This window comes from Typopeltis vanoorti, chromosome 12 (genome assembly GCF_054136105.1).
Source record: "Typopeltis vanoorti isolate ZY-2024b chromosome 12, IOZ_Tvanoo_1.0, whole genome shotgun sequence".
NCBI lineage: Eukaryota > Metazoa > Arthropoda > Arachnida > Uropygi > Thelyphonidae > Typopeltis > Typopeltis vanoorti.
Window position 1 is genome coordinate 79,088,101 of NC_143560.1, and position 17,716 is coordinate 79,105,816.

The following is a 17,716-nucleotide window of genomic DNA, read 5'->3' on the forward strand; positions in this document are numbered from 1 at the left end:
ACTTCTGTTTGAATGTGAATAGTAGTATATAGAGTTCTAAAGATTTGCTAATGTTGTGTAATGCTAAAAATGAATTGGTTTAAGTTTTGCCATTTACTGTTTATAATGTGAGTGAAGAAGTTTTGCCATTTACTGTTTATAACGTGAGTGAAGTTTAAGTGTGTTAAGTTCTATCCAAGTGTCTGAAAAGTTATGTGCATTTATAATTTCTTTGTCTTAAAGCTTGAGCGAAATGCTTAAATGATTGTGTGGAGAATTAAACACGTGATTTGTATTGTCTTCACTGTGCTCTTGTTTCTTAGTTAGAACCAGACACACGATATGTGCTGTTTGAATTTTGTATATGATTTGTCTTAGAATAAATAAACATGTTTGTTTTGTTAATAGCTTGCCTGATCTTGTTTTGCGCACTGTCTCATAAAAATATCGAACCTGTGTGACCTAAGAATAGTAATAGCCACGACTGATTAATTAATAGGAGTTGTTTGAGATAGAGTTAATTTAAGAGACAGTTTCATCGTGCTTAGCTGAATGTTTCTTTTGTGTGTAGGGGAAAGAAAAACAATTCTTTTATGTGATCCTTAATGGTGCAGCCAATAAAAAAAAAAAAAAAAAAAAAAAAAAAAAATTTAAGGATCAATACAAGTGAAACACAGCAGAGTAGATTAAGAAATTGGTTCCAGCCAGAGACTTTTCCTAAATAAAAAATTTAAGTATGTGTAAGAGCATACTTATGGCCTTGAGAGAGGGAGGGAGTAAAACAAAAGTCATAGAAAGGATTAAGAATAATTGAGAGTTTTGTACATGAATTAGAAATTGAAGTCTATAGACAGTTTGAACTAGCTCAAGCAACTATGATATTACGACGTAAAAAAAATTTTACAAATAGTGCAGCAGTAACCCATTAAGTAAAATATAAATAATTTTTACAAAATTAATCAAGGAAATGTCTTTTAGGAGTGGTTCCAAATATAGATTCTCCCTCTCCCACTCAAATGCCAACCTCATCTTTTGTGGCTGTTCTAAAGCTAATGAGGAGGCATTGCAGAAAGTTTTTCCCCCTTGGTTATAATTTAAATTAAACTTGCCAAGAAATCATATTCTTGTTTAATCCTTTATCTACATGTAAGCAAACCGAATTTGCATGTGAAGTATCTTCACGACTAGGCTACCTGTATACAGAGGCTTTGACTTCGCATCGACTGTCAAAGTTTGCATGTGAAGATACTTCGTGCACAAACTTTGTTTATTTACAACTGGATAAAGGATTAAAAAATATAATTTCTTGGAAAGTTTAATTTAATGAGGCACTGGTGACTGAGTATGAGTAGTATGATCCAAATATCTTCAACAAAAGGAATGCTGTTAGAAAGCCAGCGTAGACACTGCAAGTAGAAAGAACCTTGCCATTGGACTTGCTTGGTGATGGGTTAGTAAACTGTTTTGGGGAAATCTAATTACTTTCAAATCTCAGTGAAAGAAAAGCTGGAGAGATTATTAAGAAACAGACCTTTTAGATTAAGATACAGGAAAAAGTAAATGAAATTGGAAAAAGAAACAAAAACTGAAAGTTGAAATATAAGAAGTACTGCACAAAAAGAAGATGAACTGGATGAAAACTCAACCCAATTAAGCGGTCACCTAACAATAATTGGTACTTATGCGCTAGAAGAGTTCGAAAAGAAAGAAGAAAAATGACAGTGTATAAAAACTGTAGAATGTCACAGATAAAGCTAACAAAACAGATTACTAATGCAACTACAAGATTTTGTAATTTATAAAAATTTGAGAATAACAATAATTTAACATAAAGATGATATAAATAACTTACTGATTACATAACTGCAACTTTTAACTTTTTTTTTTTTTAATCTCGCACACAAAAAAAGTCATAAAACCTATAACACAGTGTCATAGATAAGTGGCTAAAGGGAAAGAAGGAATCTATTATTAACAAGTCTCTTGAATTAAATGCTGAGGTTATGAATTAAATTCCAATCATTACATGGTAATAGCAAAACTCTGAATTAAATTAGGATGGCAAAAACTAAATGGAAAATGCTTATCAACGAAGTTACATTACAGTCAGGTTCTACCTTATGACGATCTGTTCAACGATTTTCAATTATAACCTGTGCCCATTTATGTGATACCGTATTCGCTTATACAATAGTTTTAGCGATATGATGCTGCTCTGAATCAACCGATGTGTGGGTTTCATAGACCATGTTTATTTACAATGCTGCTGCATCTCTCTGTGTTTTGGTGTTTCACTGTTTATAACTATTATTATTATTATTGTTGTTGTTAATAATGGCAGATAAAAATCAAAGTAAGGGTACTGTTGCTTTCAGTGAAAAGAAGGGAGACCCGTAAACCTATTACTTTAGATACTAAGATTAAAAATATTAACATTAAATTTAGTGAAGAGAGATTTTTAGGCCAATATACCTGTTGTAGAGAAATATGCAAAAAAGAGAAGACAATCTACCATTCCACATTTGTAACTTTTTTTGTCTGCAAAAATTCTAAAATTTTTTGTTTATATAACTGACATAACTAAATGTCCACAAGTGTAAAAAAAAAAGAAAAAAAAAAGGGGAAAAAAAGCAACAATGCACTTTATGACGATGGGTTGGAACCTAATGTATCATATGGCAGGGGTAAGCCTGTACTGCTTCATTACAAGATTCTGATATTACACAACATTAAAAAAGGAATATTGTTGTGTAATAAACAGAAGTCCCATAACAGAGGAGAAATAGGAAAATGAAACAAATATTATAGATGCAAAGAGAAAGTTTAGGAATCTCGAGAAAATGAATAGAAAAGTGCACTATGTAAATGGAAAAGAGAAATATAAAATGTACTAGAACCTAAATTCCAGACAATGATGGAAACTGAAATACAGTATGAAAGAAATAGTGCTATTGAAAAAGAAGAGAGAGAAAAATTAACCTCCTATCTTAAGGCATTCACAGATATCTATGCACATAGTGGGATCTGAATCCTATTGAAATTGCTAATGAAATTGTATTACCTGCATCAAAAAAAAATTTTGATTTAAAAATAAAATTAAATTAAAATAAATTTAAAATAATTTAATCAGTAAAATCATAAATGAAATCTCAGTGAAGTATAATATGAAATATCCAAATAAAAATAATAAAATTCATAGCGAAAACTCAGAGGTAAAATAGTGATAGATAATAAAATATTAGAATAAGTGAATACTTTTAGATACTTGTGATGTGTACACTTATCACAAGAGAATGAAAAAAAAAAAAAAGACATGAAAATATGAAAGCAAAACATGGACTATAAAAAAGAAAGATAAAAACTAATTTAAACTGTAGAATGAAATGCTTCAAAAATGGTTGGGTATACCATATGGCAGCAGCTTTTTAAACTGTATTCTGCAGAACTCTACATTTTTTTTTTTTTTTTGGTAAAAACACGTAGGGATTCAACCAGTGTCTACAGACATTTCTAAATGGTATTATATGTCATTTTTAATAAAAAACCTCCAGTGAATGGGGAATATACTAATTTTTATTAAACTGACTTTGCAAGTAACGGTTCATTATGATAATTCCTTCAAAACTTATGAAAATTTTCACTGCAAGGGGGTTCCATGAAAAAGAATATATATATATACAGGGTGTTCGGGATAAATTTGACAGTTTCGTAAGGAAAAAGAAAATCTTCTTTGTATCTATTAAATTTAATGAATTGACAAAAAAACATTACAGGCAGAGTTAATTACAATACTATCAATAAGATTTACTCAAAATAACCACCATTAGCATCGATCACAGCTTCAATTCTGCTTCGGAACCTCGAACAAGCTGATGCTACAGTCTCCCTGGGAAGGGCCGCAAAAACTGTTTTAATTTTATCCATTAACTGGGCTTTTGTATTACTGGAAGTGCGATTGGTGTCTTTTTCAACTGCGCCCCATACAAAATAATCCATGGGGTTAAGGTCTGGGGAGTTTGGAGGCCAAACATTTGGACTGGTGAAGTCGTAGAAATTTTCAGACAACCATTTTTGACTTTTCCCAGAGGTGTGGCAAGGGGCCGAATCCTGCTGCCATACATACGGCCTACCATTGGCTACCCTTGTTATCCAGGGCTTGACTACAGTTAGCAACTCCACGAACAAAGCCCGAATTCCAATGCCAGGGTTCTTCAACACCTGTTCCTGCAGATTTGCGAGGAATTCTGCTGTACGAATGCAATCAGATCGTCTGCTAGGGATCTTTCTTCTTGCTACATCCTCGTAGTCACCATTGCAAGTCTCTAGTTCATGCCTGATTGTTTTTACTGTATTCAGGGAGCATTGGGCAGCAGTCGTAATATCCTTATTTTGATGGCGGGCACGAATCATCATGATACAAGTTATTCTCTTCCATGATTCATTTATCCCGAACACCCTGTATATATACAGGGTGTTCGGGATAAATTTGACATATTTATAATTAATTATATTTTTCCGTAAGTTACATGTATTAAAACACACTTCTCTTCATTTAAAAGTTTGGACCCTTCTTCATTCATATACAAGATGTCAAAGGATGGATAGCTGGAACCCACCTGAATCATGGAAGAGAATAACTTGTATCATGATGATTCGTGCCCGCCATCAAAATAAGGATATTACGACTGCTGCCCAATGCTCCCTGAATACAGTAAAAACAATCAGGCATGAACTAGAGACTTGCAATGGTGACTACGAGGATGTAGCAGGAAGAAAGATCCCTAGCAGACGATCTGATTGCGTTCGTACAGCAGAATTCCTCGCAAATCTGCAGGAACAGGTGTTGAAGAACCCTGGCATTGGAATTCGGGCTTTGTTCGTGGAGTTGCTAACTGTAGTCAAGCCCTGGATAACAAGCGCAGCCAATGGTAGGCCGTATGTATGGCAGCAGGATTCGGCCCCTTGCCACACCTCTGGGAAAAGTCAAAAATGGTTGTCTGAAAATTTCTACGACTTCACCAGTCCAAATGTTTGGCCTCCAAACTCCCCAGACCTTAACCCCATGGATTATTTTGTATGGGGCGTAGTTGAAAAAGACACCAATCGCACTTCCAGTAATACAAAAGCCCAGTTAATGGATAAAATTAAAACAGTTTTTGCGGCCCTTCCCAGGGAGACTGTAGCATCAGCTTGTTCGAGGTTCCGAAGCAGAATTGAAGCTGTGATCGATGCTAATGGTGGTTATTTTGAGTAAATCTTGTTGATAGTATTGTAATTAACTCTGCCTGTAATGTTTTTTTGTCAATTCGTTAAATTTAATAGATACAAAGAAGATTTTCTTTTTCCTTACGAAACTGTCAAATTTATCCCGAACACCCTGTATATATATATATATTTTTTGTAGGATTCTGCAATCTCAAAAAGAAAAACATCCATATGGGATCAGATCACAAATGAAGAAATTTCACAGTCTCTGAATATAAAATCAGTGAATTATGTACATAAATAAAAACAAGAATGGGAACATTAAATCAACTGAACAATAGCAGACTACCAAATTATTATGAAGATAACAAATAAATGGGGAGAGGGAAGAGTTAAAAGAAAAACATCCATATGGGACCAGATCACAAATGAAGAAATTTCACAGTCTCTGAATATAAAATCAGTGAATTATGTACATAAATAAAAACAAGAATGGGAACATTAAATCAACTGAACAATAGCAGACTACCAAATTATTATGAAGATAACAAATAAATGGGGAGAGGGAAGAGTTAAAAGACCAAGGAAAATGACATGAGACTGCAACGAAACGTAAAGCTGATAACATAAATTATGACTATAACACCATGTATAGTCAACCATATATATGTCAACCCTAATGGTTTCTAACTTACATGTGATGGAATCTTCTGCAATGAAGATGCCACTGTCAATCAACAGATGCTGGGTTACTGCAATACTCAGATATAAATCCCATAGATATTCGACCAGAAATGCTGAAGTATGGTGGTATAAGAGTCTTACAGTGGCTCCACTGCATAGTTCAGAAGGCCTGGACAGAGGGACGAATTCCCGATGATTGGAGTAGAGCTCTCATAGTACCCATATATAAAAAGGGAAATAAAACTGTATTGAGAATTACAGAGGTATTTCCCTACTGAGTGTTCCTGGCAAGATCTATGCAAGTATACTTGAGAAACAGTTGAGAAGAATTGTGGAAGAAAAGCTTGGTGAAGAACAAGCTGGATTCAGGCCAAATAGAGGCTGTCAGGATCAGATCTTCACTTTAACAAATAGTCGAGAAAGCATGGGAATATAACAAAGATCTGTATTTAAGTTTTGTTGATTTGGAAAAGGCATATGACAAGGTGCCAAGAGAGAAGATATTCAATATGCTACAGTTATATGGTGTCAATGGGGCATTATATCAAGCAATACTTAGTCTTTATTTGAGTTGTAAGTCAGCAGTTATAATTGAAGGAAGTACAGGAAGATGGTTTAATGTTAAATCTGGTGTGAGACAAGGATGTACATTATCCCCTCTGTTATTCATTATCTATATGGATCACATTATGACGGAAAGTGGTATTAGGCATGATATCAAAATTGGAGATGTTAATGTCAGCTCTTTGCTTTATGCAGATGATGTTATACTTCTAAATAAATCCGCTACAAGTCTGCAAGATTCTCTGACTAAATTGAATAACTGTTGTAAAAGATATGGTATGAAGGTCAGCAATAAAAAGATAAAGACAATGAAAATAGGCAGAATCATTGAAAATGTCAATTGTGTTGTCAATGGAGAACCTGTGGAACAAGTAAAACATTTCAGCTACTTAGGCACGATTTTTACTGAAGATGGTAAATTAAATATAGAAATAGACAACAGAATCAGCAAAGCTGGTATGGTGGGAAGTCAATTGAATAAATTCATATGGAATAAGAGAGAAATTAGTCGGAACACTAAATTAGCTGTATACAAGACAGTGTTCAAACCAGTTTTAACTTATGGATCTGAGAGCTGGGTCAGAAGTAAAAACACTTGACCAAAGACTAGAGACCGCAGATATGAGAGTCCTGAGAAAGACTATAGGCATGAACAGATGGCATCAATGGCAATATCATATTAAAAACGAGGATATTAGGAAAGAACTTGACATTGTCAGCATCCAGGAATGTGTTAGCAGAGTTAATCTCAGGTGGTATGGTCACTTAAACAGAATGGGCAAGGAAAGATTACCAAAACAAGTGTTCTCTGCCAGGTTGGCAGCAAAACGACCCAGAGGAAGACCAAGATATAGGTGGATTGATACGGTACAGAGTGCCTTAGACGATAGAAATATAAGATCTGATAATGTTGGAGTCTTGACAAGTAACAGACTGATTTGGAGGAAAATTGTAGATAGGAAGTTAGTAATGATGTAGTTTTTTTCATGTAGTACTATCATATCCTGTACACCCCTTGAGGGTACATGGCAGGAATTTGATAATGATGAGTTCTATGGAAAGAGGAAGATCTAAGTTCAATCTGTTTGTCTGTGATAAAACGTTATTTAGTGTTTTCTTCAGGCAGTGACAAGATGGTTTTATTTTCTGCCTAAAAGCTGAAGTCTCTTCTCCAACATAGCAGAGAAATTTCTACAGAGATAAACTATTAGGATACTGATAACTGCTGCCAAAATAAATAGAAGAATTAACCATATGTGTGGAAAGGAAGAAAAGATGAAATGGAAAACCTGAGAGGTAACTTGTTAATAACCACATTTTTCCGTATAAAATTTTAAATTCAACCTGTGGTAAGTTGTACATTATTGAAATAATCTAATCAATTTTAATCAAAGAAAAAAAAACTGTCTTACTTGTAGGCTTCCTCTCAACTCTGATAAGAATGTTACAGGACTCCTTGTTTTTATATAAGAATCAAGGTCCTAGAGAAAGAAAATAAGTCTCATGAAATAATTTTCAGTATTAAAAAAAGTTATGAATACACATTTTTTAGACAATATTGTAAATAATAACTTCAGTGATACATTAATTAATAATATTGTAAATAATAACTTAAGTGATAGAGGAGACCTCTGCATAGATTTTTTTAAAGGAATGTGGAGAACCGACCAGGGCCTCTGACCTAATGTCCAATCCTCATCTTCTCGTGGTGCACCCTGTTGGGTATCTACCTGGATACTGAACGAATGAGGATGGGATGGCAATTTGGGATGTAGCTGACTAAATTGTATTCTTATTGGCTTAAACCAAAAGATAGAAATAATGGTACAACATGAAAGAATTTCATGCCAGCCGGAGCGTCGTCTGGTTAAACAAGGCCCCCGTTGTTTTTGCCAGGGAAAACAGCAAAAAGTCAGCTACTGGAACAAATCTCAAAACATGCCCCAACTCAACATCACCAGAGTTCGAGATCGGTATTATCACCATAAGCGGCTCGAATGGCAAAGAAATGGAGCTAGCTGAGGATTAGATAAGTACCAGATCGACATAATAGAGGGTGACTGAAACAAAAAAGATAAAAACTGGCAAGATCTTTCTGAGCAATAAATACAAAATGTTATATTCAGGCAATGACAATCAAGTAAAAGAAGGAGTAGCCATAGTATTCAACACTAAATACGAAGCTGATCTTCTTGAACGGCAGGCAGTCTCAAGTAGAGTGATGTGGGCAAATATCAGAATGGGGAACTGGACCATGAGACTCGTTTGTGCCTATGGTCCCACAGAAGGCTCTACTAAGATAGAAGTGGAGGAATTTTTTGATGCTTTACAAAAAGCAACTGACACAATGAAAAAGGAAAAGTTGGTCCTTGTTGGGGATCTAAATAGCAGAGTAGGAAATGATTGTCAGACATACAAAAATATTTTGGGAAAATTTGGAGAAAAGAGCAAAGCTAATAATAATGGCAAATACCGGTTGGATTTCTGCTCAGGACATGGACTGGTTATTACTAAACACGTTTCAACATAAAAATGTGCACAAATTCACATGGAGAGAAGAGGCAAGGAATAAGAAAAGTCTTATTGACTATGTTATTGTCAATGTCAATAGTGATGTTTTCTTTTCTCCCTGGTGAAGAACACCAGAGTGTACAGAGGATTTAAAATTGGAAGTGATCACTATTTAGTCTTGAGCATTCGGATAAAATTGAATTTCATTTTGAAAAAAAAAAACATGTAAGAAAGTTTAAAAGAATGAAAGTTTCTTTCATTCTAAATAAATGAAATGAATACCAGCTTTCAGAGGTAAAATGCAGAATCAAATATACAAATATTATTGGAGAAAAAGTTTGAATCTGAAAACAAGAACTTTAGAGATTTAATCACATCAGAAGAAAACACGCAGACTTAACTAAGGAAGAATGTGGTGAAATTGTTTGCAAGAACAGAGTAATCAGAACTTCATGGAGGAATCAAAAAAGTAAAGCAAAAGACAATCATTCTGGTAAAGAAGAAATATTATCAAAAGTTCCTAGCAGGTGTTCGGGATGTCTGGAGTAACCGTTATGAAAGATTGTTAAATGAGATATGCAGTAACAAAACAGTGACAGAATATAGTCAAACAAATATATTCTTTTGAATTCATTCTGTCATGTTATGATCACATATCAATGAGAGAGAAAATGTCATCAGAAACCTGAAATGTAGAAAGGCAGGCGAGAATAATAATTGACTAGAAGTGGCCAAATATGAAGTATAAAAGTTTTATACATCATATAAAGTGGCTACACAGCATAATTCAGAAAGACTTGTTAGGAGGTCAATTTATGGATGATGACTGGAGTACTCACAGTATCCATGTGCAAAAAAGGAAACAATTTCAGAATTACAGAGCAATTCTCTATTGAGTGTTTTCCAGGAAAAAATTATGCCATCATACTTTAAAGACTAAGAAGATGAGGCTAAAAAAATTGCACAAGGAACTTGGGAATGAAATTGGCCAATCATTTTGGGCATGTTACCCCAAATCAGCTACAATCTGACCTTGCACCGACTACAAGAACATTGGTATCTGCTTCCACTGTTCATGGAAGGCTTCACAAAGGTGGTCTGTACTAGGCAACTGATAGGCTGCATGCCCCAATTCCCCATGTCATAGGAAAGAATGTTTGAAATGGGCCAAGCTCACCATCAACTGAACCTAAGACCAGAAGGGTCAGTATTGTTTTTCAGATGAGCTCTGATCTGGCGAGTCAAGGACAAGTCATTACCTAATATCTGTAAAATGGACACTTATGGTGGAGTTGGTGTGATGGTATGGAGAGGCATTCCACTGGTGGAGGCCCTGACCTATGTGTTTCCTAGCAAAACCACAAATGCTGTAACTTATAGAGGTGAGGGTCTCCTACAAGACAATAATGCTTGTCCTCGTTGAGTGAAGCTCGTGGACCAATATGGTCAAGAAGAGGCTATTGTATCTATGAACTGGCCAGCCAGGTCTTCTGAACCCAATCCTAGTGAGCATGTCAAGAATGCTCTAGGTAGATGTGTTACTGCTCTCAACCTCCCCTCCCCCCCCAAACCATGAGGGACTTGGGAAAGCTTTACAGGTGCAATGGCACAACTAAACTCCTGGACACCATTATAAATGGTATGAAATATCATTGTGAGCACTGTACTGAGTGCTCACAATGATATTTTGATACTGGGGTGATTACATTCCTTACTGAGATATTTTGACCTCTTGTTTTTGATCATTGTCTTCATATACCCATTTAACTGAATTAAACTATTCATTTACAATTTTTGTGGGTGTTTCTTTTGCATCTTATATTGGTTTTTACCAAATTGATAAAAATTCATCATACAGTTTAGTAATTGTGATTTTTACCTTTGTTCCTTAATTTAAAGAAACCAATGCATATCAAGGAAATTTTACTGTTAAAAAAAAAAAAAAAAAATCAGGCTGTGTGACCTACAAGCAACTTGTGAGTCATACTCTGAGACTTAATGGCTATTTGACACCACTGAGATTGGACTATTCAACTTCTAAATCTGAAACATTGGTCACTCTTATTCAGTTAAATCATGTTTGCTAAAATTCAATGCAAAGACTTACGATGGAAACCTTATTTCTACTATTCCTCAACTGTTGCAAGTATTACTTCCTACCACTACTGATCTCAAATGGACCCCCTGCCATCCCTTCCCAAATAAGATAACACACAAACGTGAAGAGATTCCACAATTTCTGAAAAGAAGATATTTGAAAAGGATAAAAGAAAGTACTTGCTAGATGGACAGTTCTGAAAGTTATTATAGCATAAAGGAATTTTCTACATAAAATCTCTTCAAGATCTTACCATCTAATTAGAAAGGGGAAAAATATTATTTTTAAGTGACACCTCAATAGAATCAAAATATTCATTGGGGGAGAAAGAGAGCACTCTAAAAATCAATTAGAGGGAATCTAAAACAGGAGACAATGAACACAGAGGAAAATAAAAAGAGAGAAAGAGACGATGAGCTAATAATGAATCAAACATCTTGAAAAGCAAAGCAACAAAATACAAGCAGTGGAGAATCACTAGGACAGTTTTTATCCATCAGAAGGCAAAAATCATAAAAGCAGGATGACAGCAATATGCAAGAGTTTGATATATGACAGTTTTATTATTAAGGATTGCAAAGCCATTATATGTATATTGAATTATATAATAGATGCTTGCTATAACAGACTCCTAGAGACCACGAAATAGTTTCTTACAGTGCAAGGTTCTATAAAAAAGACTATCCCTCCCCCAAATCTATTCTCAGACTATCCATACATTAAGCACACAAAACAACAAAAGTACAAATGTAAATAATGTATGGTTCCTGCCAATCCTTTGTATTCTTTCATCAATGTACAATTTCACACAATTTCCTTTGTTTACTGACCTCAGCTATAGTTTATCCTTTTTTTTTTTCATTTGTTTTAATATAAAACATGAATACATATTATGCAGTACTTCTCACAAGATTACTACCAATAGTCATATTTTGTGAAGTCATTTGTGAGAAAATTCAGTTCATAATTATGGGTTGTGTGCTTTAACTGTTTACAACCCTGAGCTTAAAATGACATTAGTTCTAGAGGACTAAGGCTTTCCATAGTTTGTTATAGTGGTATTTCATAGTAAGTGCCTACTGTAATATAATTTATAATTGTTTCCAACCACCTTTTAATAACTATATTCTGTCTGTCCATCTGCTGATGAACAAATGTCTCATAAGTAATTCTTCAATGCACAATTTTTTTTGCTTGTCATATGCTCACATATCCATATGCTTCATCTCTCCTTTTCCTTTATTACTGCTGTTTTGATCTCTTTCAAGAGTACATTATCTCATCTCTAATTGTGATGTTCTTCACAGTATTCACATTTCCCTGGGTTGTCCACTGATGTGTTAAGTTTTGTTTAAAGTCTATAAAGGTGCAATGGAGTGAATATCAGAAAGATATACTGATTGAAATGAAGCTGGCCAATCTAAGAATAATATTTTCTGATTTAATCAAATTGGATGTCTATGCATATATGGAACTAAATCAGAATGAGTTGGAAGATTTGGTTGAATAGAAAATTTTGAACATAAAGAGGATGGTACTTTGAAACAAAGATTATGAATGCCCATTAAGTTTATATCTCCATATTGTCTAATATGCTTTTTTCTATGGTCTAGTAGAATAGACTGGTTTCTACATAAGTCCTTTTTAGTCTTAGAAAACCACAAGAACTGTGTACACATACAAGAATATATAATTGAAACAAATAAAATAAAGCCAAATATTTTTTGCTAAATATTTCAACCTGAGAATAATAGGTCATCTTCAGTGGCAGGCTAACATGTAATAACGGAAGTCTGATGGTATACAGAGCAACATGATGTAGGTGAATTGTAGTAATAGATATACAGAGCAGGAAAACTTGATGGCTAATAAGAATGAGACTTCTAGATTTTTTGGCAAGGAGAGGCAGTCGTTCCAATTTAAATTATGATGTTGTAAGGTTTCAGCATGCTCATTGTATAAACATTCAAATATGAAGAAGTATTGGTGGAGTATTCTAGACCAGAAGATTCTGTGGTTGGTGTCAATTCCACGCTTTGCTAAACCAGACTTATTAAATGATTTATGTTCTTGTAATCACCCCCCCCACACACACACACACAGAGAATGATTTTGTATGAAGCAGGAAAGGTGGCAATCAATGGGAACTTTGTAAATGACAGGCAGGAAAAAAATCTGAGAAAGTCTCATTCTTACCAGCCATTAGTAGTCCCCCCCCCCCCCAAAAAAAAAAAAAACTCTCTCTCTCTCTATATATATATATTGATCACTACATCCTTCCAACATCACATTGTTCTGTATGCCATCATATGGCTGATATATATATATATATATATTTTTTTTTTTTTTTTTTTTTTTTAAATAATTCTTAGGTTTTTGTCAAATATTTGGTAAATAAAAGTTTTAATTTTATTTGTTTCAGTTACATATTATTATGTCTGTGTACACAACTCTCAGTATTATAGTGAAAGTATCTCCATTTCTCTCTAGATACTACAGAACATGAGCACTGACATCTGCATAGAGAACTAATTAGATAACTTGTCAGGAGTTTTGGGAAGACAAAAATTGTCTTTTACCACAAATTTGGAAATTACTCAAACATTCGGTCCATCCACAGATAATGATGGAAAATATGTTACCATCTTATAATGATAATATCAGGCCTGACAGCAACTGCATTCCATTCTAAAACTTTTACATTTGGTTCTAACTCAATGAACAGTTTATTATATGGCTATTTATACACACTGGCCACAAAGCTGCTGCCAATGTTGCAAAGCTCTTCCTTAGAATGTCTGCAACTGTACATCAGGGGATCAAATTCTTTTGCCAAGCAATTAACATTTTAAAAAAAAAATGTTAGTTAATATAAAAATTAAGCATAATTAAAATTTTTGATATTAAATTTATATTTAATTAATGAGAAGTTTGTGTCTTGATTTTGCCATAAATCAACCGACATTAAAGCCATTATCAACCAGTAGATTGTGATGAACTTGTTGGCCACCAATGGTGTACTTCATAGCTGAAACTGTCACAAATTTTTTTTGGTTCTGATGCAATATAACCATGGTGGCCAAACTGCGGCTCGCAAGCCGCATGTGGCTCTTCTTAAGTTTTATTGCGGCTCAACTAACAAATAAAAAATATTTATAATTTTTCTTAATTTTCTAGCAGACATAGGGCAATCACGTAATAAAGTTTTTCTGAATGATGATAATAATTTAAAAAAACTTTTTTAGGCAAAGCCAAAAAAAGGAAAAAAATGTTTTGAGAAAAATGTTATTCTCTAAAAATCAACTATGTTTGTTTGCCATCCCTAATAAGCTGTATTTTGTTGTTCATATGCTGTTCGGCAATGTAGTTATATTTATATTACCTTGTCAGAAAACTTAAAAAGATAATACATAACAAAATTTCGTACTTCTTATATTAATAAAAAGGTAATAATTTAAATTCCAAATGATTTAAATATTAATATTTTATTTTTAAAATTTTATTATAGAATATTTTGCAGCATAACTCTTGAAAATAAACAGAAGCGGAAGTATATAGACGAACATAGAAATTTTAAGGAAGAATGGGAAGAAGACTATGCTTTTATTGAGAAAAATGGTAAAGCTTTTTGCCTCATCTGTAGTTCAACAGTGAGCAATTTCAAAGTAGGGAATTTAAAACGTCATCATGAAAAATTGCATCGCGAGTTTTCGTCTCAATATCCAGAAAAATCTGAAATATGAATTAAAATTAAATCGTTGAAATCATCAGTTAATATACCAAATTAACTTCATGACAAAATTTACTGAAGAATCTAAAACTGTAATAGAGGCTAGTTTTAAAATATCATGGAACATCACACATGCAAAACGGCCTTATACTGAAGAGGAATTTATTAAGCAAAACATTCTTGATACAACTGAGTCACTGGACCCTAATAATTCAAAACTTTTAAAGTTAATTACTGACATTCCTACCTCACGACATATTTCAGAAATAAACGTGGATTTATTATCAAAATTAGAAAACAATATAAAAGATTGTGTAGCATTTAGTTTGGCGCTTGACAAATCAACTCGCATTACAGTTTTATTCATTTCGTTCTTGAGAACGGAGTGACGCGAGAAGAATTATTAGATTTAATAGCACTAAAAGTATATCAACACTCGTAGTGTTGATATTAAGGAAGCTTTTGATGTTGCCCTTAAAAATGTTCCAAAAAGTAAATTAGTAAGTGTGGCTACTGATGGAGCAGCAGCAATGGTGGGTAAGAATGTAGGATTAATTGGACTTTAAAAAAAGATGAAAGCATTCTCGATTTCATTCCAATTCATTGTATTTTGCATCGAGAATATCTTGTTGCAAAACACTTTAATTTTGAACATGTGTTTACACCACTCATAAAAATCGTAAATTTCATTCTGACCAATGCAAAAAACCACCGTCAGTTTCGAAATTTTATTGATAAACTTGATTTGAATGAACAAATAAATGATTTATCGTTGTACTGCAGATGGTTATCTATGTATGATGTATTGAACAAATTTGTAGTTTTATTGGAACCTATTATCGAATTCCTAGATATAAAAAAGAAATCATATCTGCAATTAAAAAACAATGAATGGATCCAGGACTTAATGTTTTTTTACTGATATAATGGAACATTTACAAAATTTCAATGTGTCACTGCAAGGCAAGGACAAGAATATTTCAGAATCGAGTCAGAGCATTTTTAGTTTTTTAAAAAAAAATAACTTTTTCAAAAAAATATAAGTGAAAAGACATTCAATCACTTTCCATGTTTGAAAAAAGCAACTTCAGGATGTAATATTCTTCCTACAGCCATCAGTAACTATTGGGCAAAATTAAACAACCTGTTGGACGATTTTGAAGAACGATTTCTAGACTTACAAGAATAAAAACCATCTGTCGCATTTCTATTAAATCCATTTGAAATTGATGTAATAAACAACGGTTTCCCGCTTTTAAAAAGCTTACTTCCTGAAACGGCATCAGGAGAAATGGAGTTAATAGAAATGCAAGAAGACGAAGGTCTTAAAATGTTACATAAATCAATAAATTCAATCAATGAATTTTGGAAATGTGTAAATACGATAAAGTACAGCCATTTAAAAAAATGCAACATACCGTTTATTATAAATTTTTGGATCAATGTATGATGTTGAATCACTGTACTCAACGATGAAATTTGTAAAATCCAAGTATCGTTCTCAATTAACAAACCAAATTATCAAAAATTAGTTGCTAACTTAGAAATCCATAAACCTTCTACTAGTAAAGAGTAAATAAAAAAATGTAATAATAAATATAATGTTTTAAAAATTGTTTTTTCCTTATTCCTTATATATGATATTGTATTTATATGTGTACGTATATGACTGACATAGACCTTTGGGATGTGGCTCTTAACAATTTCTGGTAGGTAACTAGGGCTCTTGCTGCAAAAACTCTGGCCACCCCTGCAATATAATATGCTGACTCAGGCATGTTTAAATGCTATGAGGTTTGCTGAGTAAGACATCTACAAAATATATCTGGTGCTATGTCTAGCTTCTTGCTTAATCATGGTTTTGTAAATGGTGGAATAGTGCATTAGAGAAGTTTTTTTTTTTTTTTTTTTTGGGGGGGGGGGGGGGAGTGTGGTTGCCACCACTCAGACAATTCAATACATTATGTATGTCATGATACATGTTTGGTTTACCATAGCAAAATTAAATTCTGTATACTGTAAAAAATAAATGTTTCCATTCAGCGTATTCAATTATTCACCATGGTAAATACTAGATATCATAGGAAGGGATCACTTCTGTATATATTTTTTTCTATTTTCCACATAAAAATTGGAAATATGGTAGAAGAAGAAATTATGAGATCTACTGCACAATATGTATGTGAAAGAAAGCATTACTTTGATTATTTAGAAGGGAAATGCTTTTATTGCCAAGCATTCACTGAACAGTAGAACCTAATCAACTGGCATTTACCAGTATTTATGCATCCAGGTGTCCCAATAAGAAGTACAGGGAGAACTGCATTATGAAATCATCAAGGTCTGTTTTCAAGTGAACTCAGAACCTGGTAAGTGTATGGAATACAGTAAAAGGAATCTTGCTGAGAGATGAATGGCTGCAGTCTCTAATATGGTGTTAAGCTGGACTTGTTAGAATGATGTGGGTTGCCACCACAATGGCAGCTTCATCCCCTCTTCTATACTCAAACATAGAACTAGCTCTTTCTATAGAAAAGATGTAGGGACACAGGAGAAGTATGGTGCCTGTGGAGATTTGGGGCTTTCAGTAGTTTGTTTGCTTTAGAGCGAGTAGACTGTAGTAAAATCCCTAAGGTAGGGTCTACATTGGGTTTCAGATGTCTCCCACAGACACAAACATAAGTTATGTTTCTGCAAAAGGAACTTGCTATCAATGATATTTTAGCTTATACTTTTTCTGATCTCTAAGAGTTTGAATGCTTACCTTTTCCATTTTGTTTTTCATTTGATTTCAAAAAAATATTTAATACAAATCATCTGTTCCATCTAATCTTTTTATAATAACTGTGAATGTTTTCTGTCCTGTTTGTGGATAATAAGGTATCTATAATCTCTATACTGGAATCAGAAGGTTTACTGATCATTTGTCTAAGAAGAAGAAAGTT

The 17,716-nt window shown here is 33.6% G+C and overlaps 1 protein-coding gene across 3 annotated transcripts in view; it reads right to left on the bottom strand.

Annotated features, from left to right (window-relative positions):
* The window catches only part of Not1 (CCR4-NOT transcription complex subunit 1), a 568,860-nt gene that overhangs the window by 33,739 nt on the left and 517,405 nt on the right, over window positions 1-17,716 (bottom strand). For all 3 annotated transcript variants that reach the window (XM_090401629.1, XM_090401630.1, XM_090401628.1), the window contains exon 45: window positions 7,845-7,913. In XM_090401629.1, coding sequence (XP_090257755.1) covers window positions 7,845-7,913 — 69 coding nt within the window. The remainder of the gene's footprint in view (window positions 1-7,844; window positions 7,914-17,716) is intronic.